This window comes from Phyllostomus discolor, chromosome 3 (assembly GCF_004126475.2).
Source record: "Phyllostomus discolor isolate MPI-MPIP mPhyDis1 chromosome 3, mPhyDis1.pri.v3, whole genome shotgun sequence".
NCBI classification, from domain to species: domain Eukaryota; kingdom Metazoa; phylum Chordata; class Mammalia; order Chiroptera; family Phyllostomidae; genus Phyllostomus; species Phyllostomus discolor.
Window position 1 is genome coordinate 128043322 of NC_040905.2, and position 26720 is coordinate 128070041.

General features: G+C 42.2%; 1 protein-coding gene across 1 annotated transcript in view; it reads left to right on the forward strand.

Moving 5' to 3' along the window:
• ROR2 (receptor tyrosine kinase like orphan receptor 2) overlaps window positions 1–26720 on the forward strand; it is a 207385-nt gene that overhangs the window by 165028 nt on the left and 15637 nt on the right. Inside the window, exons 3-4 of the mRNA XM_028531459.2 lie at window positions 11366–11653; window positions 12446–12476. Coding sequence (XP_028387260.2) covers window positions 11366–11653; window positions 12446–12476 — 319 coding nt within the window. The remainder of the gene's footprint in view (window positions 1–11365; window positions 11654–12445; window positions 12477–26720) is intronic.

A 26720-nucleotide genomic window follows, 5' to 3' on the forward strand; every position in this document is an offset into this window, starting at 1 on the left:
TTGTCAAAAGGGCAGTTTTATACAAATATCTGTAGAAGCAGTTCTCCATCAACACCCCAAATTTTGTGTCCTCACCTGAGGACATGCTTACTGATTTTAGAGAGAGGGTGAGGGTGGGAGAGAGAGAAGAAGAGAAACACTAATGTGCGAGAGAAACATCAATCAGTTGCCTCTCATACACACCCTGACTGGAGACTGAACCCGCAGCCTAGGCATGTGCTCTGACTGGGAATTGAACCCGTGACCTTCTGATTTATGGAACTGATGCTCCAAACAACTGAATCACACTGGCCAGGGCAATAGTCCAATTTTTTTTATTATTATATTTTAATCATTGTTCAAATACAGTTTTCTCCTTTTTGATCCCAATCCATTCCCCCCTCCCACCCTCCCCACTTCCCTCCCATTACCACCCTCCCCTTAGTTTATGACCATGTGCCCTTTAAGTTTGTTCCTGTGAGCCCTTCCCATTGACCCCTTAAATTTCCTCTTCTCTCCCCTCCAGTCACCGTGAGCCTGTCCTCTATTTCAGTGTCTTTGGTTATGTAGAGCTTGCTTCTTTGTTTTGTTATTTAGGTTCCTGTTAAAGGTGAGATCATATGGTATTTGTCTTTCACTGCCTGGCTTGTTTCGCTAAGCATAATGTTTTCCAGTTCCGTCCATGCTGTTGCAAAGGGCAGGAGCTCCTTCTTTCTTTCTGCTGCATAGAATTCCATTGTGTAAATGTACCATAGTTTTTTGATCCATTCATTTACTGATGGGCATCTTGGTTGCTTCCAGCATCTAGCTATTGTAAATTGTGCTGCTATGAACATTGGGATGCATAGGTTCTTTTGAATTGGTGTTTTAGTATTCTTAGGATAGAGTCCCAGCAGTGAAATTGCTGGGTCAAAAGGCAGATCCATTTTTAGTTTTCTGAGGAAGTTCCATGCTGCTTTCCATAGTGGTTGTACCAGTCTGCAGTCCCACCAGCAGTGCACTAGGGTCCCCTTTTCTCCACATCCTCTCCAACACTTGTTGTTTGTTGCTTTGTTTATGATGGCCATTCTGACTGGTGTGAAGTGGTATCTCACTGTGGTTTTAATTTGCATCTCTCTGATAGCTAGCAATATTGAACATCATTTCATGTGTCTTTGGATTTTCTGTATGTCCTCCTTGGAGAAGTGTCTGTTCAAGTCCTTTGCACACTTTTTCATTGGATTCCTTGTCTTCTTAGAGTGGAGTCGTGTAAGTTCTTCATATATTTTGGAGATTAAACCCTTGTCTGAGGTATCATTAGCAATATGTTTTCCCATACAGTTGGTTCTGTTTTAATTTGGATACTGTTTTCTTTGGCTGTGCAGAAGCTTTTAATTTTGATGGGATCCCATTTGTTTATTCTTTCCTTTATGTCCCTTGCTCTAGGGGACACGTCAGTAAAAAAGTTTCTTCGTGAAATATCTGAGATTTTCCTACCTATGTTCTCCTCTAGGACTGTAATGGTGTCATGTTTTATATTTAAGTCTTTTATCCACCTTGAATTTATTTTTGTATATGGTGTAAGTTGGTGCTCAAGTTTCATTTTTTTGCATGTGGCTGTCCAGTTCTCCCAACACCATTTGTTGAAGAGGCTATTTTTATCCCATTTAATGTTGCTGGTTCCTTTGTCAAATATTAATTGACCATAGAGACTTGGGCTTATTTCTGGGCTCTCTGTTTTGTTCCATTGGTCTATGTGCCTGTTTTTATGCCAGTACCAGGCTGTTTTGATTACAGTGGCCTTTTAGTATAGTTTAGTGTCGGGTATTGTGATCCCTCCTACTTTACTCTTCTTTCTCAAAATTGCAGCAGCTATTCGGGGTCATTTATAATTCCATATAAATTTTTGAAGTGTTTGTTCTATGTCTGTGAAATATGCCATTGGTACTTTAATAGGAATTGCATTGAATGTGTAAATTGCTTTGGGTAGTATGGACATTTTGATGATATTAATTCTTCCAGTCCACGAACACGGTATATGTTTCCATTTGTTTGTGTCTTCCTTGATTTCTTTCTCCAGTGTTGTGTAGTTTTCTGAATACAGGTCTTTTACCTCTTTGGTTAGGTTTATTCCTAGATATTTTATTTGTCTTTTTGCTACTTCGAATGGGACTTTTTCCTTGATCTCTGCTTCTGCTGTTTCATTGTTGGTATACAGAAATGCCTTTGATTTCTGGATATTGACTTTGTATCCCGCTGTTTTGCCAAATTCATTTATTAGGTCAAGCAGTTTTTTGGTAGAGTCTATAGGATTTTCTATGTATACTATCATGTCATCTGCCAACAGTGACAGTTTCTTTTCCTCCTTGCCGATTTGAATGCCTTTTATTTCTTTTTCTTGTCTGATTGCTGTGGCTAAACCTTCCAGTACTCTATTGAACAGAAGTGGTGAAAGTGGACAGCCTTGCCTTGTTCCTGATCTTAGTGGAAAAGATTTTAATTTTTGCCCATTGAGTATGATGCTGGCTGTAGGACTCTCATATATGGCCTTTATTATGTTGAGGAATGCTCCCTCTATTCCGACTTTGCTGAGTGTTTTTATCATGAGTGAGTGCTGTACCTTGTCAAATGCTTTTTTGCATCAATTGATATGATCATGTGGTTTTTGTCTTTGAGTTTGTTTATGTGATGTATTACATTTACTGACTTGCGAATATTGCACCATCCTTGCATCCCTGGGATGAATCCCACTTGGTCATGGTGTATGATCTTCTTAATGTACTGTTGGATGCGGTTTGCCAGTATTTTGTTGAGGATTTTAGCGTCAATGTTCATCAGTGATATTGGCTTGAAGTTTTCTTTCTTTGTTGTGTCTTTATCTGGTTTTGGAATTAGGATGATGTTGGCCTCATAAAAAGAGTTTGGGAGACTCCCATCTTTTTGGATTTTTTGGAATAGTCTGTGAAGGATAGGGGTTAGCTCTTCCTTAAATGCTTTGTAGAATTCTTCTGTGAAACCATCTGGTCCCGGGCTTTTGTGTGTTGGGAGTTTTTTGGTTACTGCTTCAATTTCTTTTGTTGTTATTGGTCTGTTCAGGCTTTCTGCTTCTTTTTCATTGAGTTTTGGAAGATTATAGTTTTCTAGAAAGTTGTCCATTTCACCTAGGTTTTCAAATTTCTTGGCATACAGTTCTTTGTAGTAATTTCTCACAATCCTTTGTATTTCTGTGGTATCTGTTGTAATCTCTCCTCTTTCATTTCTGATTGTGTTTATTTGGGTCTTCTCTCTTTTTTTCTTGATGAGTCTGCTTAAAGGCTTGTCAATTTTGTTTATCTTTTCAAAGAACCAGCTCTTGGATTTATTGATCCTTAGAATTGTGCTTTTAGTCTCTATGTCATTTAATTCTGCTCCTATCTTGGTTATTTCCTTCCTTCTGCTTGCTCTGGGCTGCCTTTGTTGTTGTTCCTCGAGTTCTTGTAGACATAGGGTTAGGTTGTTTGTTTGGAATGTTTCTAACCTTTTTAGGTGGGCCTGTATCGCTATGAACTTCCCCCTCAGGACTGCCTTGGCTGTGTCCCATAAGTTTGGGGTTGTTGTGAGTTCGTTTTCATTTGTTTCCAGAGACCTTTTGATTCCTTCCCTAATATCATTCTTGACCCAATCATTGTTTAATAGCATGCTATTTAATTTCCATGATTTTGAGTGTTTTGGGTTTTTTTCCTTCGGGTTTGTTTCTAGCTTCAGACCCTTGTGGTCTGAGAAAATGCTTGGTATGATTTCAGTTTTCTTGAAATTCTTGAGGCTTGTTTTGTGTCCTATCATGTGGTCTATCTTTGAGAATGTTCCATGTACATTTGAAAAGAATGTATATTTAGCTTCTTTTGGATGGAGGGCTCTGTATATATCAGTAAAGTCCATTTCCTCAAGGGTATTGTTCAATGCCACAATATCTTTGTTGATATTTTGTTTAGAAGATCTGTCCATTTTTGATAGTGGGGTGTTAAAATCTCCCACTATAATTGTGTTGCTGTCCATATCTTTCTTGAAGTCCTCTAAGATTTTCTTTATGTATTTGGGTGCTCCTATGTTGGGTGCATATATATTTACAATATTTATGTCTTCTTGATGGATTCTTCCCTTGAGTATTATGAAGTGACCTTCTGGGTCTCTCTTTATGGACCTTTTTTGGAAGTCTATTTTGTCTGATATGAGTATTGCTGTCCCGGCTTTTTTTTCCTGTCCATTTGCTTGGAAGATTTGTTTCCAGCCCTTCACTTTCAGCCTGTGTAGGTCTTTTATCCTGAGGTGGGTCTCTTGTAGGCAGCATATGTGTGGGTCATTTTTTCTTATCCATTCAGCTATTCTATGTCTTTTGATTGGCGCATTTAATCCATTTATGTTTAAGGTTATTATTGATAGGTAGTTATCCATTGTCTTTTATGTACGTGTGTTCGTCTTTCTCTCTCTCTTTTCCCTCCCCTCCTTAAAGCAGTCCTTTTAGAATCTCTTGCAGAGCTGGTTTGGTCGAGGTGTATTCTTTTAGACTTCTTTTGTCTGTGAAGCTTCTTATTTGGCCTTCTATATTGATCGAGAGCCTTGCTGTATATAGTAGCTTTGGTTGCAGCCCTCTGGTTCTCATTACCTGGAGTATTTCTTGCCATTCTCTTCTGGCTTGAAGTGTTTCCATTGAGAAGTCAGCTGTTAGCCTTATTGGGGCTCCCTTGTGTGTTACTTCCTTTTTCTCCCCTGCTGCCTTTAAGGTTCTCTCTTTGTCTTGAAATTTTGTCATTTTAATTATGATGTGCCTTGGGGTGGGTCTCTTTGGGTTCCTCTTGATTGGGACTCTCTGTGTTTCCTGGATTTGTGTGACTTTTTCCCTCATCAAATTAGGGAAGTTCTCCTTCATTACTTGTTCAACTAGGTTTTTGATCCCTTGCTTTTCTTCCTCTCCTTCTGGTATGCCTATGATATGGATATTATTACGTTTCATATTGTCTTGCATTTCTCTTAATCCCTGTTCATTCTTTCTGAGCCTCTTTTCCTTTTCTTGCTCTTTTTGGATGCTGTTTTCTACTTTGTGCTCCACCTCGCTAATCCGATCTTCTGCTTCATCAACCCTGCTTTTCATTCCTTCTACTGTGTTCTTCAGTTCAGAAATTGTATTCTTCATTTTCTCTTGACCTTTGCTGAGGGTTTCTATTTCCTTTTTCATGTTTATATAGTTTGCAGTGAGATTGATGTAGTTTCCCTCTAATTTCTGAAAGCTCATTGTGAGTTCATTGAACTTCCTGATAATCATTGTTTTGAACTCACTATCTCATAGTTGAGTTGCCTCTATTTCATTTAGCATTTTTCCTGAGGCTTCCTCGTTTCCCTTTAATTGGGGGTTGTTTCTTTGTTTTCTCATTGTTCGTGGGTTTCTTCTTTTTACTTCTTGTTTGTTAATTTGATCTGTTCTAATTCCCTGTAATTATGGTGTGAACTTCTGTGGTAGAATATTTGTGAGATTCCATGGTGCAATCTCCTTCGTGTATGCTGGTGCTCACAGCTTCCCCTTACTCTTTTTTGTGATCAGTTGGAGGAGTAAGGCAAAATGGTTCAAAACAGCAAGACAGTATACTATGATACTTACTTTAGCAGCCAGTAGAGAAGAGAAGGGTTATCCTTTGGCTCCTTATATTGTTAACCGTGATCCTCCACCCCACTATCCACGTTTTAGGAAGGATAGAAAGAAGGTAAGACTCTTATTGGGAACGAGAGGATTGTTAGTTGGATCTAGAAAGCTGTGAGGCTGTTGGAGGTCTGATTCTAAGGTAGGATTGGACTAAAGATTAGTATGTAGGAGTAGTGAGTAAAATAATAGAGACAAACCCCTCAATATTATAGTTCAGAAAATTGCAAAGCTGGCTGAGATCAGGTAGGGGTATTGAGAAGCATTTACAATTGTATAGACTAGGTCTTACTAGCAGTAATAGTAAAGTGACAGTCTTGTGGCAGAATCGATGAGGTCTAGATAACAAGAATAAAGAGTATAGAACCTTGAGAGGTGTATTAATGGAACACAGATGAAGGACAGTAACTTCTCAACACCTTGTGACTGAGATACCAGGGGGAACCTATCAAATGACAGTGTAACCAGCCAAGCAAAGAAGATTATACAGAAAGAAAAAGAATACCAAAATATTATTAAAATAAAAAGTGTTGGAAGATTGAGAAAAAGATAATACAAGTTTACAGTAACTTGCAAGATTAAAAAAAAAAAGGAAAGAAAAGGAGAAGATGTAGTGCAGGAGAGATAAATTTGGAGTGGAAAGAATAATATTAGGGTGAATGGAAGAGAAACATAAGGGATTGCAAGATAAAAATAATAGGAATTGAAAAATAAACCGTCACTTAAAACACAAGATAAAATCAATCAACCAACAACAGCCAGAGAAACCTAACAAAGCCAAAAAAAAAAAAAGACAAACAAACAAAAACAAAAACAAAAAACCTCTTGTTGGTTTCTAACTGGCCAGACCAGTTTTTCTGATCTTGCTGGCTTCAGCTGGCTGAGGGACCTTTGAAATCCTTCTCTCTCTCCCAGCCAGACCTCAGCTGGTTTGTCAGGAAGCCTGGGCGCTCCCGCACACACCGGCTCTCTGGATCTCACTTCCCCGTTCTTCCGTACTCCGAGGTCCTGTAGGTTTCCAGCTCTATGATCCCAGGAGGCACCCGCAACGTTTTTGGATTCAGTGTGCCCTCCCTGGGGATCGTAAAAGGGCACGCCCCTCCCCCAAACTTTTGAAATTGGGGTCTAGGATCGCCCTAAGTGCCTCGCTGCGTCCCTTCCGGCATCAAAGTGCGAGAGTCAGTCATCCTGTCGGGGCTCGCGCCAAGCCGTTTCCAGCTCCGTGTTCCCCCCTCCGAACCGCACTGTGCCTGGGTGTGGGCTCCTTTCCCTGTTCCCCAGGTCGGGGTGGCTGGAAATTTCTGCCACTACTGTAGAAACGCACCAAGTGCCACAACCCTCTCAAGATCGCAGCACGAGATTCAGGCCTCCCTATGGGGCACGAGCGGAGGGGACCCGGGCCCGGCTCTGAGCTCTCCACCGATCTGCACTTCCACCGGGCTAGGGTTACATCGCCCGTCCAGGCTGCCCCGGGCCCTGTCAGATAGTGTCCCTCACTCCTCCCAGGCCTCTGGGCGGGTGTTCACCGTCCCTGGGCTATTTTTTTCCAGTCCAACTGTCCAATCTGTTCCTTTTAGCAACGTTCTCCCCTGGAGTTGCTCACCCCCAGTATTCCGGGGAGGGAGCAGCTACTTCTCTCTCCTGGGCGCCCTGGGGCAGACCCCAGAGCACCCCGGGTGGACCTGGGGTCTGCACACCCCTAGACCCCTCGCTGATCCCTAGGTCCCTTTTGTCCTGTAGCAGACTCCTTACCGTCTGGTTTTCCAGTGAGCACAATAATTTTTGATGTCCTGCTTTCAAAAGTGATTCGGTAACCTAGTCCACTTGCTCTGTTTCTCCACCAGTCCGCGAGTTTCTCTCCTCTTCACAGAAGCCAAGAAAAACGCTGCCTAGAGTAAAGCCTCCATCTTAGGACCCCCCCCCCCCCAACAGTCCAATTTTTAAGTGGAACTTAGAATAATTCTAACGTGAATGTGAGAAACTAGCCCCAAAAGGTAACATTTGTTATTCTTGATTTCTAAATATATTTCAGTCACCATAATTGAACGAGTATGACTTTGCCACAGTAACAGGCCAAGCTCAGTGGGGTGGGAGCAGGGTTAGAAACACATGGAGATTGTTTAAGGTGGGGCAGCCCGGAGGAACACCTTCTGCGAAGGTGACCTTTCGGCAGAGGCTTGCCCCTTGAGAAATAGGGAAGCTCCAAGACAAGGTGTTCTCAGCAGACTCTGTGATGAGGGACCAGCTGGATGTGTTTTAGAAAGAGCAAAGAACCCTCCTTTCCAGTGGAGAAAGGGAACTTTCCAGAAGCAGGATACTGTGGATATAAGTTAACTTGTCTTTATCATCTCTCTACTTGCTTTCTTCCTAAAGTCTCAGTTTTATTGACCTAGCTAGGGCAGAAGCAGTGAATTTATGAAGTTACCATACTGACCTATGGTTTTGGTCTCTCTGAGCCTCCAGTAGAACATGAAGGAGGTTGACTCAAGGCCCGCATTGGAATGGGGGTGGCCTTCTCTATGTCATTGCACCCAGAGCCACCCCCAGGGATGGTGTTGGCCATTGAGGACTGCTTTCCAGTCCTGGCGGTCCCCTCTAGTGATGCCTCTTCTCAGTGTTGTCTGTTCTGCTTTAAGTTCATTCTTAGAGGGTTTGGGTTCACTGGAACTACAGCTTCTTTCTCCTCAGCCCTTCAGAGCAGGGCTCACAATGTTGAGCAGGGTTGACCCCAGGCTCCGTGCCCAAACAGAGGGCAGGGCAGGCAGGAACAAATCCTCCCTGTCTTTACCTCTCAAAAAGGAGCCTTCCTGGGGACACTGAAAGCCTCAGGCTTAACAGTTGCCAACTTGTCAATCAGGGGTGTAGAGGAAGCTGTTAAAGGGAATGAATGGAACATTGAAGGAGAAGTCCATGTTTCCATATGCTTCTGAGGGGAAAAAAAATGTATTCTCGCAAAGGAGTAGATACTGAGGGTCTATTTACTATAATTGGACAGTCCCGGTTTCCCCTCACGTTCCCTTCTAAGTGGTACAGATCCTTAACTTTCTTCTCTGAGCACTCCCATTCTTTCTTCCTCGACAAATGTCTCTTCTGTGTTGAAGAAGAAGAACCTTCTGTACTTCTCAAGATATTTAACTGACCAGTGGAGATGTCCCAAGTTGATGTGTGCAGATGTCCTGAAAATGGAGGGAGGTGATGGCAGGATAACTCTGGAACCAGCCCCTACAATCGATGAGATGACAGTTAACAGAGACTTCAGTGTCCCGGCCCTCAGAACCCCTCAGAACTCCTTTTAGATTTTGCTGGTCGGCTTGGAGACACAGTCCCTCACATCCTCCCTGTACCCGAAGCATTGCACTTGTCTGCTGGGAAGCCATGGTTTGTCATGCATACAGATGAGAATTACAGTTAAACTTAATGCCAAGAGGAAGAGATTGTTGTGACTTTAATATGTTATTTTCTATTTTAAATTACAATTTGCTGACTATTCTATATTCCTTAGTGTGCTTTTAGTGTTATGAAGACCTTAATGAAGCATTTGAATATTAAGCAACTTGAAAGTACTTCATATGAAACCCTGATTAAGGTGGGCTCTGACCAGAACACAGTGCGACAATGTGTTTGCCATATTCTGTCAGAGTAACTGCTCGAAACTGTAAAGTCAGAGTTGGTGTTATGTTCAGGCGTGCAGGGTCTAGTGCAGGAACCTCAGGCACACAGGTCTTCCCCAGCTGAGCTGGTGCAGTTGAGTTAATGAAGAGCATTCATCCAGAATGCCACTAGACTTGATTTAGAACATCTTTTCAGGGGGTTGTCATTGACATTTCAGTTACCTTCCAGCTTTGTGTCATCCATAAGAATTCTCTTTCACATCTTAGTTCAGTGCATTGAGAAAAGGGTTGGTCTGGAAGGAATCAAGATAGACCCTAATGATATTTATTAAATACAATAATCATAAATAATCAGCGTGAATTAGTAACACCTCTCCAGATAGATATCTATCCAATCTTCTTATGAAGGAAAACTGCCCCTTTATCATGAAACCCACAGCATCCCACCCCCTCAGCTACCACCAACCAACCACCCACTGTGGGGGGGGCCTCACCCATCCTGTGAAACGTACCCTGGGGGTCTACTCGAAATCCTGTAATTTTCTATCCAGTTAAATCAGTAATAACAGAGATAGGCCATCTTTCAGTCTTTCAACTTTATTTTTTAAAAAAGAATTAGGGACCAACTAGAAATCAAGGCAGAAGATTCAGAACACAAGTATATTTTATACTAATATTCAGATTGTGCTATCTCAGTTTTGAATTCAGAAGCGAGTTCACCTCCTGATGATTGACTGTCTTGTCTGTCTAGACTGTTTTTTATGTGTTATTGAATTTTAGCATGCGTGTTTATCTTGAGAGAGTGACCTCCTGCCCCGATCTACACTGCAAACACACATGCACACACATATGCTACACACACACCTCTCTCCTCACTGTCCACCTCACTTCCTCTTGTTCCCTTGGCATGGGTTGCAGCTGAGCCCAGAGCAGCGTTTCTAGCCCTGCTCCCTCTGTATTCTGGGTCTTTCCCTGTAGAGAGTGAGCCCGGGGCAGCTCCTTTCTGCATCTGACCCAGATGCAGTGGGACATCAGCACCACTTAGCCTTGTCATTCTTGTTTTGGTTAGGCTAGTGATTAACTTGTGTTTTGGGACATCTTTGTCGTGGGGCAAGAGGGAGGATGGATTTTATAAGCGTGAATTTACATCATAAATTAGTGAGATTAGGTTAGATTTAGAGCTTGAAAACGAAGTATAGTCAGTCCTCGTTATTTGTTGATTTCCTGTTGGTGAGTTTGCCTACTGCCTAAACTATTTGTAACCACACATCCGCCCTCACTCACATTTGTGGTTCACTTACAGACATACTCAGATTAGGGAATGTGGATTTACAGCTGCATGCACCCCCAGCTGAGCATGAGGGAGGTAACACTCTGCCTGCCTTGTTTCAGCTCACACCAGGAACAAGTGTTCTTTCCATGGTTGGTAGTCCCATGGTTTCACATTTTGTTGGTGATTTCACTGGTTAAAATGCCTGATACACCCTGGCTGGTATGGCTCAGTGGATTGAGCGCCTGTCTGTAAACCAAAGGGTCATCGGTTCAATTCCCAGTCAGGGCACATGTTTGGGCTGTGGAGCAGGTCGCCAGTAGGGGGTTCTTGAGAGGCAACCACACATTGATGTTTCTCTCCCTTCCTTTTTCCTTCCCTTGCCCCCTCTCTAAAATAAGTAATATCTTTAAAAATATTTTTAAATGCCCGATACTGGTGCCGAAGTGTGTCTGGTGTCCCTAAGTACAGAAGGCTGAGACTGGCTCCACATATCTTATGGAGAAAACATGTGAGCTGGATATGCACCCTTCAGGCAGGAGCTCCAACACTGTCGGCTGTGATCATGATGTCAGTGCCTCAACAATACATAATAAATAAGGTGTCTTTACACAAAAACACACATAAAACAAGGTTAGGTATAACTCATTTGATGAAAATACTCTGACTACAGGCTCAGTTACAGCAGTGGTTCTGTATTCCCTAATTCAGTATTGCAACATTCTAGAACAAAGTTCTGCTGATAATGGGACTGGACAGTATATGTGAAATTAAAGCCTTCCCCAGCAGCTCCCAGGAAGCCCTTCCCACCAGCCCCTGCTGAAGTTTGCTCTTATGTGACACTCTCCTTTTCAGGTTACTTTCTTAACTTTCTGGAGCCAGTGAACAATATCACCATAGTCCAAGGTCAGACTGCCATTCTGCACTGCAAGGTGGCTGGCAACCCACCCCCCAGTGTGCGGTGGCTGAAAAACGATGCCCCAGTCGTGCAGGAGCCGAGGCGTGTCATCATCCGGAAGACAGAATATGGCTCTCGGCTACGCATCCAGGACCTAGACACAACAGACACCGGCTACTACCAGTGTGTGGCCACCAATGGGATGAAAACCATAACTGCCACTGGTGTCCTGTTTGTGCGGCTTGGTGAGTGAGGGTGGTCTGGGCCTGTCCATTTGCAGCTAGGGAGTGTCACAGCCATTGCAGGAGATTAACTTGCAGTTTGAAATTGTACACACACACACACCAGCAGAGAAGAAATGAATAAAACCGTTACCCAGAGCCTTCCCCTTGGGCACGGGGCCCAGTTTACCCTGCTTCCCATTCAGCTAGTAAGAAGAGGGGCACAGATGGACACATTGGATACAGAACATAAAATCAGCACAAAGGTGAGCTCTGAGATTTAGCGGGCAGGGCATATGTTACAAGTTCACCTTGCCACACACAGCCTGAGGGGCCCGCACAGGCCCAAATACCTACCTACCCCACTGATACCTGGCCCAGCTGAGAGGAGGGGTGGACAGCCAGCATGATGACAGTTCTGTACTCTTGAGCTTGTTAAATGGCTGGAAGGAATGTGTCCCCTTTTCATCCCAGTTGTGAGAAGGTCCCTGCGATGCTCCAGCTTGTCACACAAACCTCATGCCACTTCATCACTGATTAGTAAAGTATATCTTATGAATCAAGGTTAGATGAAAGAGAAAGAGAAAAACTCCCAATAATATGTCCAAATGATTTTGCCTCAACAGAGTGCCCCTCCATGTTTTGCGGTTTCCCTGTCCCTGGCACAGCATCCTGGGTGGGGGCAGAGCCGGCCAAGGACAGCTTACCATGAAGGGGCACCCTGGGCTGTGGCTGCCTTCACCATGGGCTTGATTGGAAAAGAGTTTGGTTCCAAATCTGAAATATTAATAACATGTACTTTTTTTTTCTTTTTAGGTCCAACACACAGCCCAAATCATAATTTTCAGTAAGTACCTGTTTTCCTCAAACCATTTTCTCATTCTCTGAGGGTTTCCATTACGTAAAAATCCAGGTTTTAAATCTAGCACACAACATCTTTGCCGAATTTGCTGGAAGTTTGCTGGACTTCACACCAGGATGGCAGTATGTTTGTTGTGTACTGGAAAACTTATATTTTCCAGTCAGTGTTAGGAAAATTGTCATGAAAACAGACATTGCTAGTACCTTTTATGTATTGTGACCTTCCGGGCAGGTACCTGGAAGAAGTATTAGCATATGGACCAGTTTGCCAGGGATACCTGGACTTGGTATCCAAGCACATTTAGAGCCAGGGAAGCAGTTCCCCTTGAAGTCCCGGCACCACCCACAGCCATAGGCAGATTCTTATACCCACATCAGCCATGAGGAAGCTGAGGCTCCAAACCCAGCTCAGGGTCTTCATTGAGCCATGAACTCAGGCCTATTTCCAGTCCAGTCTTTCCAGCATGCCCATCCATCGTGGGAATATTCCCCACTGGACCTGATTTGTTCTCATTGTGTGCCTGAGAATTACTCTGCAGCACCTGTGTTTGAGGTTGCAGGCATGGTTGGATTCCTCATTTCCTGCCCAGACATCAGAGAACCAAAACTTCACTTACAGTGTTCTAAAAGACACGGGTGCTGTGTTGGTAAGCTGAGTACTGTTTGCACATCCCTGTCCCCTTGGTTCCTCATATACACTGACCACTGGGGCATGGCATGGGGCAGGGCTGACCCTCTGAGCATACAGCAGATGCTTTTTGCACAAGGAAGCTTTTGGGGAATGTTCTGTGTTCAGCAAATGTGCTGCAGCATTTCTCCTTAAGCGATCATTCTTGAGTGTAATGAGGAATGAAGAAGTTGTGTAAAGGGAACATCTATGATGCTTTAAAAAAGGAATGAGTCACTTCAAATGAATTATTTTTTTTTCTGTCATGTAATTTATTTATGTGATAATTTATATACTTTACATAAATATATAACAAACATACAATATGTTAGAGTATATAAATATAATTTATATATAACTATAATATAATTTAATATATAAATATCAAGTATATTTACATTTTGAAATTTTATATAAAACTTTAACAATATTTTAATATATTTTTTTCTCATTTTTAATTATGGGTTAAATCAATATATTTGTGCAAAGATAATTTTTAATTATGAGTTATAAATCAATATGTTTGTGCAAAGAATTCAGGCAGTTGTGTGCCCCAGGGTCCTACATTGTCATGTGGGTGGACCAGCACTGGGCCTTTCTTAGCTTTGAGAGCTATAGCATCTCACTTTTACTTTTTTTTTACATAAATGATAATTATGTTTGACATGTTTAACAGTCTCAGAACATTTAAAATTCCCCAAGGATTCTTTCTTTCTCTCCACCCGCAGAGTGAGTGCTTCTTTCTGCAGCGTCAGGCATTTCCATGGCTTCCGTGCCCTCCAGGGCCTCCCTGTCTGTGACCCAGGACTGTTGGACGGAGTTTCTCGAGGGGGATTCTGAGGACTAGAGCATGGAGGGGCACACATGGGCGAGGCTTCCCTGTCCATTTCTCTTTGTCTGCAAAATGATCCCTAAATCTATTCACTTTGCTACTCTGAAGGAGGAGAACTTTATGACCACCTTGGTCCCCCTTCCCCATCACCTGTGAGGCTTGCTGGACAGAGACGTTTCCTGGCACTTACAGTTTCTCTTTGCCAACTGTCTCCTCATAGTCCTTGCCCACTGCCCTTACATTGTTTCTTTTTTTTTTAAGATTTTATTTATTTATTTTTAGAGAGGGAAGGGAGGGAGAAAGAGAGAGAGAGAGAGAGAAACATCAGTGTGCGGTTGCTGGGGGCCGTGGCCTGCAACCCAGGCATGTGCCCTGACTGGGAATCAAACCTGCGACACTTTGGTTCACAGCCCGCACTCAATCCACTGAGCTACGCCAGCTATGGCACATTGTTTCTTAATGATTTTCAAAAATTATATATCTTCTTGATAACACAGCAATTTAAACTTTCTATCATTTGTCAATAATTATGTGGGTTCTTATGTGTTTTTTTAAAGAACACCGTAGTTTTCTTGAAATATTCTGAGAGTATTTTTATTGGAATTGTAATGACTTTTTAGATAAATTTGGGAAAATTAATATTTAATCGAATTGTCAAGAACCACTTTCTTCACGCTTTAAGATAGCCTTTTTTCCTAACACTTACTATGAAAAATTTCAAACATAGAAAAGTAGAAAAAATTTCCCTGCCAAGTAGACGCTACCGTTTACATTAACTACGTGGTGCTACTTCTGTCGCTTTGCTTTCCATCAATCTCCACCCATCAGTCTGTCTTTTTTTTTATTATTGATCTCACAAGTTGCAGATTTTTGTACACTCATCCTGAAATTTTTCAGCATGGAAATCATTAACAAGAGTTCAATATCTGTACATTCTTGTTTCTTTTTGAGTTAACTTAGATACAATGAAAAGCACAGGGGTAGAATTGCCAGTGCATATTATTCACAGAATACTTAGGATTCCTGTGTTTCATTGTATGTAAGTTTTAGGTCAGGTGATCATTATGTCACACTAATGTCTTGAAAAAGTAATTTTTATTAGTCATTTTAAATGTTCAAGCAAATGCATTTCAAATTATAAAGTTTCCTCTGAACACCATTTTGACTACATCTTTCTCTTCTACCTCCAGCCACAGGCACATAAGCTTTTATTTTTTCTGAATTTTTTGTTGCATTATTATCAGTGAATTTGGGATATGTTTTACTTTTGATAATTTGTTAAGGTTTTCTTTGTGACCAATTAGATATGGTCAGTATTTGTGACTATGTCCTGTTGTTTCAACAAAGTGTTTTATGGTGGGGGCCACATGCATTTTGATTCATACAACAGATCACATATGTTAAGTGTGTTATTAAAAATGTGTTTTGACTTCCAGCCAAGATGGAGGCATAGGTAGACACACTGTGCCTCCTCACACAACCAAAACTAAGGACAACAAAAACTTAGAAACAAAAAAGCAACCAGAACACAGAGAAATGAACTGTACAGAAGTCTGACAACCATTCATCCAGACCAGTAAGAGGGGTGGAGGCCTACGGAGGGGGGTCGAGGGGTCCCAGCAGGAAAAAGCAGTGGCTGGCAGACGCACGCCCAGGGAGCAGTGGCAGTTCGTGGACCCCAGATGTGCAGGGGCAGCTGAGGGACCCAGTGCAGACCCTGAGTGTGGGAGGCAATGAGCAGACCCAGTGAGGTGCGCAAGGCAGCTGGCTGTCCACAGCTACACATTTATGTATAGATAAACCAGGCAAAAACGGGCAGCAACACAGACTGTACAACCCAGGGACCCAGCGCCAGGAAATAAAGCCTAAAAGCACTGATTGAAAACACCTGTCGGGGTTGAGGTGCCTGGAGAATCTCCCAGCCTCACAGGAGAGTTCCTTGTGGAGACCCACAGGGTCCTAGAACGTACACAAGCCCACCTGCCCAGGAGCCAGCACCAGAAGGCCCCAGTCTGCTTGTGGGAAGCGGCAGAAGGGGACTGAAGTCTGAGAGAGCATGGAGCAAGCGCCATTGTTCCCTCTCTGACCCTGCACCCACATATAGCATCACAACCCAGCAATTGGGGTGCCCCACCCTGGTGAACACCTAAGGCACCACCCCTCAATACGTTAACAGGCGTGACCAGACAAAAAAAAAATGGCTCAAACAGAACAAATCAAATCGCCGCAGCCAATGCTTTTAAGTGACCAAGAGATAGCCAGCCTATCAGATGCACAGTTTAAAGCACTGATGATCAAGGATGCTCATAGAATTGGTTGATTTTGGTTGCAAATTAGATGAACAGATGAAGGCTACAATAAGTGAAATGAAGAAAAACGCACACGGAACCAATAGTGATGAAAAGAAAACTGGGTTTCAAATCAATGGAAGGGACCAGAAGGAAGAAAGAAACAATCAAACAGAAAAGAATGAAGAAACAAGAATTCAAAAAAATGAGGAGAGGCTTAGGAACCTCCAGAACACCTTGAAACATTCTAACATCCAAATTATAGGGGTACCAGAAGAAGAAGAGGAAGAGCAACAAGTGGAAAACTTATTTGGACAAATAATAAAGGAGAACTTCCCCAATCTGGCAAAGGAAATAGACTTCCAGGAAGTCCGGGAAGCTCAGAGAGTCCCAAAGAGGTTGGACCCAAGGAGGAACACACCAAGGCACATCATAATTACATTAGCCAAGGTAAAAATGAAGGAGAGAATCCTAGAAGCAGCAAGAGATAAGGGGACAGTTACCTACAAAGGAGTTCCCATCAGAATGCCAGCTGATTTCTCAAAAGAGACCTTACAGGCAAGAAGGGGATGAAAAGAAGTATTTCAAGTCATGAAAGGCAAGGACTTACATCCCAGATTGCTCTATCCAACAAAGCTTTCATTTAGAATGGAAGGACAGATAAAGTGCTTCTCAGATAAGGTCAAGTTGAAGGAATTCATCAACACCAAGCCCTTATTACGTGAAATGTTAAAGGGACTTATGATAAAAAGGAACAGAAAAAAAAGACATCAAACTCACAATTATTAACAACCACACCTAAAACAAAAACAAACTAAGCAAACAACTAGAACAGGAACAGAGCCACAGAAATGGAGATAACATGGAGGGTTAGCAACAAGGGAGTGGGAAGGGGAGAGAGGGGGAAAAGGTACAGAGAATAAGTAGCATAGATGGTAGGTAGAAAATAGGGGGAGGGTAAGAATAGTATGGGAAATGTAGAAGCTAAAGAACTTATGACACATGGACATGAACTAAAGGGGGGGAATGTGGGTGGGGAAGGGTGTGCAGGGAGGAGGGGAATGAAGGGGGAAATGGGACAACTGTAATAGCATAATCAATAAAATATATTAGAAAATAAAAATAAAAATGTCGGTTTTTATGCACACAGATCACACACTCATTTTCTCAGTTTTCAGTTTTTTAAATTTCTGTGTATGCCCTTAAATACATATGATGTGAGGCTGTGCCATTTTGTTATGTTTCCAAGTCCCTATGTTTTTTCCTTGAGCTTCTTTTGCATATAATGAAATTTTGCTGCACTGGCTCTCTCTTCATTTACGTTTGCTACAAACCTCTTTTACAATTCCTGTCCCACTTTTTTCCTTTTTGTGTTCTGATTTATGTAGTCTCTTGTAAATAGTAAGCAAGGACATTTTTTTGGAAGTTGGTAGGGGGCGGTTTCCAATTTGAATCTTCATGTAAATACATGTAGGTTATGTTCATTTTAACAAACATACAGCATTCTATTGCAGGAGTCAGTCTCACTTTAATCATCCATGTGCCTGCAGAGTGAAGGACAGTTATCTTCTGTGACACAGGCAGTCTTGTGTGAACATCTGTCCCTGTCTCCTTGTCCCTGTGGCCGAGAGCCCTCTGTGGCAGTAGAGACCTGGACCTGGAATTGCAGGCACACCTTCCACCTCCATCAGGTTGCCCCCCCCAAGTGGCCAAGGAACCCATAGTGCCCCTAGCAGGGCATAAATTCTCCTTTCCCCAGGTTTTCCAACACGTGGCATTATCAGAACTTCAAACTATATCAATAGTAATCTATAGTAATTTGCATTTGATTTGACTAGTAAATAGCGAACATATTTTGAATATAAGTTGAACATACTTTTTGTTGGTTTAATAACCATCGAATTACCTGTTCATATACAGTTTATCGTCCTTGTTTGAGGATTTTATACCTGCAAATTCTGTTCCTCACTGAAATTTCTTTGTAAGCCCAAAATTAATACTCAGGGTGTTTTCACAGTCTCTTGTGGACATGTGTAGAGCAGTCACCCAAGGCACATGGTCCCAGCTGAGGTGTGCTTTCTTGTTTGAGCCCTCCTACTGCCAACAGGTGTCCTTTTTGAGGTCTGTTTACACTTTATGCTTTTTGTTGGTGAATTTACTGTTGAAATGGCACAGGAATGGTGCGGCAGTGCTGTCTGGCGATCCTTAGTGAGGAAGCTGGGGTGTGTCTCCTGGAGGAAACATGAGTTAGGTGGGCTTTGCCCCTGAGCTTGGTGTTAGTCAAACAGGAACAGAAACCCATGTGAAATAAGGTGATATATTGATTGATTAATGAAAATGTGATGAACACGTACAGTAAAATGTTTTTCCACAAGGAACAATGGCTTAGTATTTGCTAATTCAGTGTTTACAGTGACTTTATAGAAAAGAACTACTACCGATAACCAGAATGGGCTATATTTTGTTCACATTTCATTAAGATGTTTGTCTTCCCCTTACCGATTTGTAAAAGTTTTAAAATATATTTTATATATCCTTTTTATATAGTTTTTACTCCATCTGGAGCTGAGGTTCTGTAATATGTTTCCATATCAATGGCCTAGTGAAGTGATTTTCAACCTTTTTCATCTCATGCACATATAAACTAATTACTGACATTCTGCAGCATACCAAAAAATATATTACAGTTTTTACCAGTTTGACACAAAAAAGGTACAATTTTGATTCATTCACACTGAACGGCTATTGTTGTGTTGGCTGTTGTCATTTTTTTGACCATCTAAGGGAAAAGAGGTCATGCCTCTGGCTAAATAGTCAGATATTGCATGTTTTTTTAAAGATGCTATTTATTTATTTATTTTTAGAGACAGGGGAAGTGAGGGAGAGAGGGAGAGAAACATCAATGTGTGGTTGCCTCTCACACGCCCCCTACTGGGGACCTGGCCTGCAACCCAGGCATGTGCCCTGACTGGGAATCAAACCAGTGACCCTTTGGTTTGCAGCCCATGCTCAACTGTGCCTGCCGAGCCACACCAGCCAGAGCAGATATTGCATGTTTTTAAAAAAACTTTCCCCCCAAGGACATAATCTTTATATGGGAACTGTTAGAGGAAGAGAGGGAGGAGTTAGGACTGGTGGGCATGTGGGGGGAGGGGCTTCTCAAACTGCTTTTTAATTTAGTGCTCCTTGCCTGGAGGTTGTTAGGGTGAGTGAGAACCATTGTAAAAGTGAGAGGAGGGGGAGAGGAAGAGGAAAGGTGATGGAATGGACACTTTCCTTAGGGATGGAAGCCAGGACCAGGATATGGGGGCTGGGGGTAGGGAGGGAAGGCACCCTTTTATATACTGAGGCTCAACCAAGGTCACTTCTTGATGCCAGCTCCTCCACCCCAGCCCTATCCCAGCTCCTGGCCCAGATGTCTGCCCTTCTAGTTCCCTCAGCTTCTGTGGAGAGGAGGGGAATGAAGATGTGGGGAATGTGTCATCCCCTGACTCCAGGTCCCTTGCCTAGGAGAACGGTTCACTCAGCCTGTCCTAAAGTCCCAGCTAGTGTCAAGAGGACAGGAAGGCAGCATGCAGGCAGGGGAACAGTTGTGCCCATCACCACTCCTCCTGACCCTCTGCCCTTCCCCGGCTCCTCACATGAGGTTGCACCTCTTGGCTCCATCCTTGTGTATTTCGTCCTTGTTCTCCCAGTCTGGCCATCCTGCCTGCTGAGTGAATCACTGCAGTCCCTGTGTGAGTCAATACAACACAGCTGTCAGTGGCCACGGCAAAGACGTCCCTGAGGCTGTACTCAGAACCAGGAGGAGCGCTCCATGAGGGACATGACCCCTACCTGCTTGGCCAGTAAAGTACCCTGCTCATATGTAACAGGAATAAGCTACTGCTTGGATAGCTCCCTCAGTGTGACCAGGTTGGTCCACATGCCCAGTTTGTAGCCAACCAGCACAACCTTGGCATCGAGGCAAGACTCCTAAGTCTTCCCATGCCACTTCTTGAGGGCACTGTTCAGTGTTTCTGGTCAGCTAATGTGGAAGCAGATGAGCACAGCATCTGAATCAAGATATGCCAGAGGTTGGATGGTAGGGACATAACTCTGGGGGTAGGTATCCTTGGTGATTACCTGTAGCAGTGTCTCTTGCCTCACCCCATGCCCCCTAACACCATGATCTACAGCAGCTGCCCTGCCTCTCTGTGGTCCTGTCTATGCTCCAGACCCTCACACAGCCCTCCCCAGGCATCACTGAAGCAGTGCAGCCACTGGGCCCAGCACCAGCTTCTTGCAGGCCAGCACTGAGCTCCCACCTAGGCCACGGTGCCCCCTCTGCTTTACTCCCATCCCCTTAAAAAGTGCTGGCAGTGCACCAGTTGAAAATCACTGGCCTAGTGTCTTGTCCACTACCTACTGAATACCGCCATCTGTAATCAATAAATTCACTGTGACCTCTGTCATGCGAAATTTCTGTACATGTAGATCTGCTTCTAGGCTCTCTATTTTCATCCAGTAGCTTCTGTACCTAGAATAACAACACAATACTCTAACAGTATGGCTTTATAATACATCTTGCTATCTATAGGTTGGGGCAAAAGTAGGCTTAGTTGTTCATATGGGAGATACTATAATAATTAATAAATAATAACAAGAATAAACTGTTTTGTATACTCACAAGTGTAAGCTGACTTTTGCAACACCCTGTATACACAAGCAGCCTTACCTACTACTATGGACTGAATTGTTGCTACCCCAGATACATATTCTGAAGCCATAACTTCCGCTGCCTGCCTTCCATGGGACTGTATTAGAGATAGGTCCTTTAAGGAGGTAATTAGGTTAAATGAGGTAGGTCATGAAGGTGGGTCCCTGATCTGACAGGACTGGTGTCCTTATAATTAGGGGAAGGAACCTCAGAGACCTCTCTGCCAAGTCAGGACACAGCAAGAAGGTGGCCACCTGAGATCAAGGAACTGAATAGGCCAGCACTTTGACACTGAACTTCTCAGCCTCCAGAACTGTGAGAAATCAATGTCTGTTGTTTAAGTCACCCCATGTCTGCTACTTGTTAGGACAGCCTGACCTGACTAGTACATCTACCTTGTTACTGTATCATTTTTCTAATTATCTTGACCATTGTCTTTTACTCTTTCATGTGAGTTTTATCAGTTTGTATTTTCATTGGAATTGCACAGAAGTTCAATTTTTGCCGTTTTTCAGATCCAGGGTGATAATGTAGTTTTTCTCCTTTGGACATATCACTATTATGTTACATAAAAGACTTCCCGTTGAATCACTTCACCATTCTAGACTGACTGCACTAGGTCAGGTGAGCTGTTCTGTGACCGCACTGACCTGCTAACTCTGCACTGGCACGTGACTTTTTGCCCAACGCCTCGTAGCCCGAGGCACCAGCCCATTAGCAGTTGTCTTTCTGATGCCCTGATTTTTTTCTCTTTTGGCTGTGATTGTGTTTCAGTGGACTAACCACCTCCTTTATGATGTCTCTGGAAGTTATGCAAAACAAAGACAGAAAGGGAAAATCAATCAGCTTAAAACAAAATCGTTCACAAGTTACACATTTTTGTCACTGGAATATCAGCAGCTTAACCTAGGCTGTAACTGCTCTTGGGCACAGTAGTTAAAGGTCTTTTGTTGTTGGTCTAGTGGTGAATCCTTGTACCTGCAAATGGAGAGGTGTACTGTGAATGATAGCATAGCTTTGGTTGATCCTGTGTCCTGTAACTCAATTTCAGGACATGCTGCTGTTGGTTCTGAAACTGGAACAGGAGAGGTCATGGTGACTCACCCCCTCCAGGCTCATCGCCCTACTTCCCAGTGCTGCCTCACATGTCCACACATGTAGACGCTGGCAGTGTGTTGCACATCAGTTTGCCTTTGCATTGAGGGTGGTGGGGAATGGAAATCCTCAAAGGTTAAAGGAGTTACTACCATTTTACAATAGATTTTCTTTCCCCATTTACGGGAGTGAAGTAAGGAGGGTTTGTATGTGGAGAATAAAAGCTTTGAGAATAGGCTGCTTTCTCACAAATGTAGGTTCAATGACAAGGTTATTATAGCTTACTTAGGTAGTGTTTCAGTAACGTGAGGGGATTAATGTGAGGCTATGCATCTCATATTTCATAGTGAGTTTCATTTTTATCTGGTCTTCTAAAAAGTGGTTCATTCTTATGATTATAGACGCCTACATACACTGGTGGGGTAGCCTGCTGGTGTGGAGATGGGTGATGGGGTGGGGCAGTTGGTGCACAGCGGGGTGCATTCCCTCAAGCTCGAGCATCAGACTTCCTTGTTGCCTGCAGTGCTGTCCTGGTCCAACCTCATGGCCCACAGTGCATACACACATAATGTGTTTCAGTAAACAGCTACTTAAAGGAAGGGTATTGTACTTTTGGACAGTTAAAAGTTATGGGAACTGTTGGCTTCTGGGAAATCACCTTCCTTGGGCCTGGGTCCTGAGCCCTCTTATTTTTTTACTTCACAGATGGTAGTAATTCCAAGGCTTCAGCCATTCTCCCCCCGAGTGGTCATGACCTAGAATCCCATTTCTAGGTCTGATGTATATCACCTCCAGGCCCCCAAAAGCAGCTGCAGAATGGTGTCTCTAGGTGATGACTCAAAGACTTTGCATGTCTAAACAACTTAACCAGCTTCTACTTCACACTCCTTCCATGGCTGTTTTGGGGGAGTTTGTCATAAATCTAGTTCATACTTTATCCTAATTACAGGAAAACAGTGCTATTAAAAAAACAAAAACAAAAACCTGAAACTGCCAACTGACAAGCCAGTAAATAAAAATAACTCAGAAGAAACCAGGCTGCCTTACTATTGGTAAGTAAACTAACTTGATGTTAAAGCCCTTAAGCCACCAACTTCATCAAATTGAGTTGGAAGGAGGTGAGAAGAAGACCTAACTTTTTTCTCTATGATTTCTTATTTTGGTAAATTTTACTTTCTGGAAAATGTAACAACTTTTTTTTAATACTATAATACAGAACCTGAATAAAAGATAGAATCTTAATCATTGTAAGGTTATGTGATACAGCCGATAAGTGACTAAGTAGGCAAGCATTGTAGAGTAAACAGAGAATGCACAGTCTCCTTAATTTAGACCACGTAGTGACACATTTAATGCCCCCGCTTAGCTTTTTGCATTCACCTGAGCCCATGTATTAACTATTATGCCCTATTCATGCGTGAGAGCTTTTTATACACTGATCTCCAAAGTCACCCAAGGAAATACCAGTCTTCCAAAGTTTACCGAGTAGGGGACCAGCACCCTAAGCATGGTGGAGGAGAATAGCATAATTTCCCAGTGGAGTGGTCATGTCAGAATCAGTACATCTCTACCTCTGGTGCCTCATGCAATCCTGGCCTTAGAGATGGCCACAGCAAAAGCCAATGTTTCTAAAAGTTTCAGCTGACTGGGTTTTTTCCACATGAGTGGTGTTGGGTGTATTCAGTTGGACCAGGTGAACTTTTTGCCACATTTAACCCAACATCAGTATAATTGGATGCTAGGAGCATTTCATTGTGGAAGCAGAGAGAAATTAATATAAAGTATGGTATTTGATTTTGAAGGAAATCATTCATTCAACAAATTTAAATTGAGGGCCAGTCCCTGCAGTCCCTGTTCAGGGTGTTGAGGACACAGCAGCGAATGAAACAGACAAAAACTAAAATTCCTTGTACTGTTTATATGCACTTAGGGGGCTTCTTTCACAAAGCGTGATATTTGAAAGATTCTTTGTGTGGTTTATTCCTTTTTATTGATGACATTCTGCTGTATGAAGGTACTACTATATGTTTATGCACCTGTTGATGGACATTTGGATTCCTAGTTCGGAGCAATTATAAGTAAAACTGTTAAGAACATTTGTGTTCAGGTATTTTGGTGAACATGCTTTCATTTCTCTAGAATAAATTCTAGGTGTGGGATTGCTGAGTCAGTAGGCAAATGTATATGTAAAGTACAAGAAATTGCCAAAGTCGTGTCTCCAATTCACACTGCCACCAACAATGTCTGAGAGTCCCAGTTACCTCACTCTCTTACCAACATTTGATGTTGTCAGTCATTTAATGTTAGCCATTTATGTCACATAATGTTAGCTATTCCAGTGCCTTGTGTTGTGATGATGCACAGTGGTTTAGTGTACATTTCCACCATCATTAAAAATGGAACCATCTTTTCAACCTACACTTTTGTGAAGTATTTTTAGACCTTTTGTCCAGTTTTAGTGTATTGTTTGTCTTCTTATTGCACTCTGGGATTTGTGTATTATGAATACAATACTGTATATTCGGATTACAATTCCTTTGTCAGATATATAAAATGTTCTCTCCAAGCCTGTGGTTTGCCTTTTTCTTTTTTTTAAGATTATTTATTTATTTTTAGAGAAGGGAAGGGAGGGAGAAAGAAAGGGAGAGAAATATCAATGTGTGGTTGCCTCTTGAGTGCCCCTACTGGGGACCTGGCCTGCAACCCAGGCATTGTGCCCTGACTGGGAATCGAACCAGCGACCCTTTGGTTCACGGGCTGGCACTCAATCAACTGAGCTACATCAGCCAGGGCATGCCTTTTTATTTTCTTAATGCTGTCTTAATGATCAGGAAAACCTAGTTTTGATAGAAGTCTAACTTGTCATTCTTTTATGTGTCATGTCTAAGAAATTTTTGCCTTTGTCTATCTCAGTACTGTAAAGATATCCTTCTGTGTTTCCTCCTAAAATGTTACAATTTTAGTGTTTATATTTAGGTCCGTGATCCATCTTAAAAGCAGTTTTTTTGCACTGCTTTGCAAAGTTATGTGTTGAAGTTCATTTTATTCCATACAAATATTCAATTTAAGCACCATTTTTTTCCGGTTCTTGCCTGAGGATATGTTTATTGATTTTAGAGAGACAGGGAGGGAGAGACAGATGGACCGACACACAGACAGACATTAATGGGAGAGAGAAACATTGATCAGTTGCCTCCCTTATGTGCCCCAACTAGGAATCAAACCTGCAACCTAGATATGTGCCCTGATGTAGAATTGAACCCTTAACCTTTTGGTATATGAGGTGGTGCTTCAACCAACTGAGACACTCGGTCAAGGCTCAAGCACCATTTTTGGGAAGAGGTCCTGGCCTCCTTGAATGCCTTAGAGCCTGTATCGAAAATCAGTTGACCATATGTGTGGGTCTGTTTTGGAATTTTCTACCATGTTCTATTGATGTACTCTCATACCCCAATTCCACATTGTCTGGACAATTGTAACCTTATAGTCAGTCATACAAGCAGGTGGCAGAAATCCTCCTTCATTCTTGTTCTTCATGATTACTTTGGCTATTCCAGTACCTTTGCATGTGCATGTAAATTCTAGAATTAGTTTGTCGATTTCTGCAAAAGGGTCTACTGGGCTGTTTTTTAACTTCTGATTTTGAAAGAACTCCAAACCTACTAAAAAGTTACAAAAATAGTAATAAATAGCCCATATGCTCTTTACCCAGATTTACCAATTGTCATCATTTTGGCATATTCGATTTATTATTTCCTCAGTGTATATTTGCAATTACTATTGTTTCTGCATCATCCCAGAGTATGTTGCATTCATTATACTTCTTTGTTGCTTAGTACTCAAGTGTGTGTTCAATGATATTTCCTTACAGAACTGCACCTTCAAATGTAGGGCATGTGTCCTTGAATTGCCATTTGTCCTCCGGTTTCTTTAGTTGTCCCACTTGTGCTGTTCAGACCCCTCTCCCCTCAGCACAGAGTCTTCACCATGTTGCTTTAGTCTCAACTGAGAAAATAACATGGGTCTATGTCTCTGTGTTTTCAGTGGTTGGTTTTTAAATGTTAAAGTAACTTCGGACTCCTGGGTTAACCCAGTTGGCCCATTACCCATTTCTATAATGTCTTTTTACTTTGCTGAGCCCAGTTGGCTGTGTTTTGTGGAGCATGTTGCTGTTTGATTAAGAGACATATTGGTCTGTAATGTTTTAGGATATTCTTGTCAGGTATTTTTTTATTAAGGTTATATTTGCCTCATAAAATAAATTAGAAGGTGTCCTGTACTCTATTTTCTAAAGGAGTTTGTGTAAAATTACTAATGTTTATTGCTTAAATGTCTAACAGAACTCAACAGTTTCCATTATTTGGACCTAGAGTTTTAATCATGGAAAGGTTTGTGATTACAGCTTTCATGTATGAGATTTGGGTCTATACTGAGTTTCAATTTGTATTGGCAGTGATTTTGATGTTTGTGTTTTTCAAGAAATCTGTCATGTTTTTAAGTTGTTGGATCTATGTTTATATATTTGTTCATAATGTTTCTTATTATCTTAATATTTGTTAATGTCTTTGGTGATGCCCCCTTGTTCTTTCCTGGCATTAGTGATGTGTATTTTCTTTTTTTTCTTGATCAGTTTTTCCAGGCATTAGCAA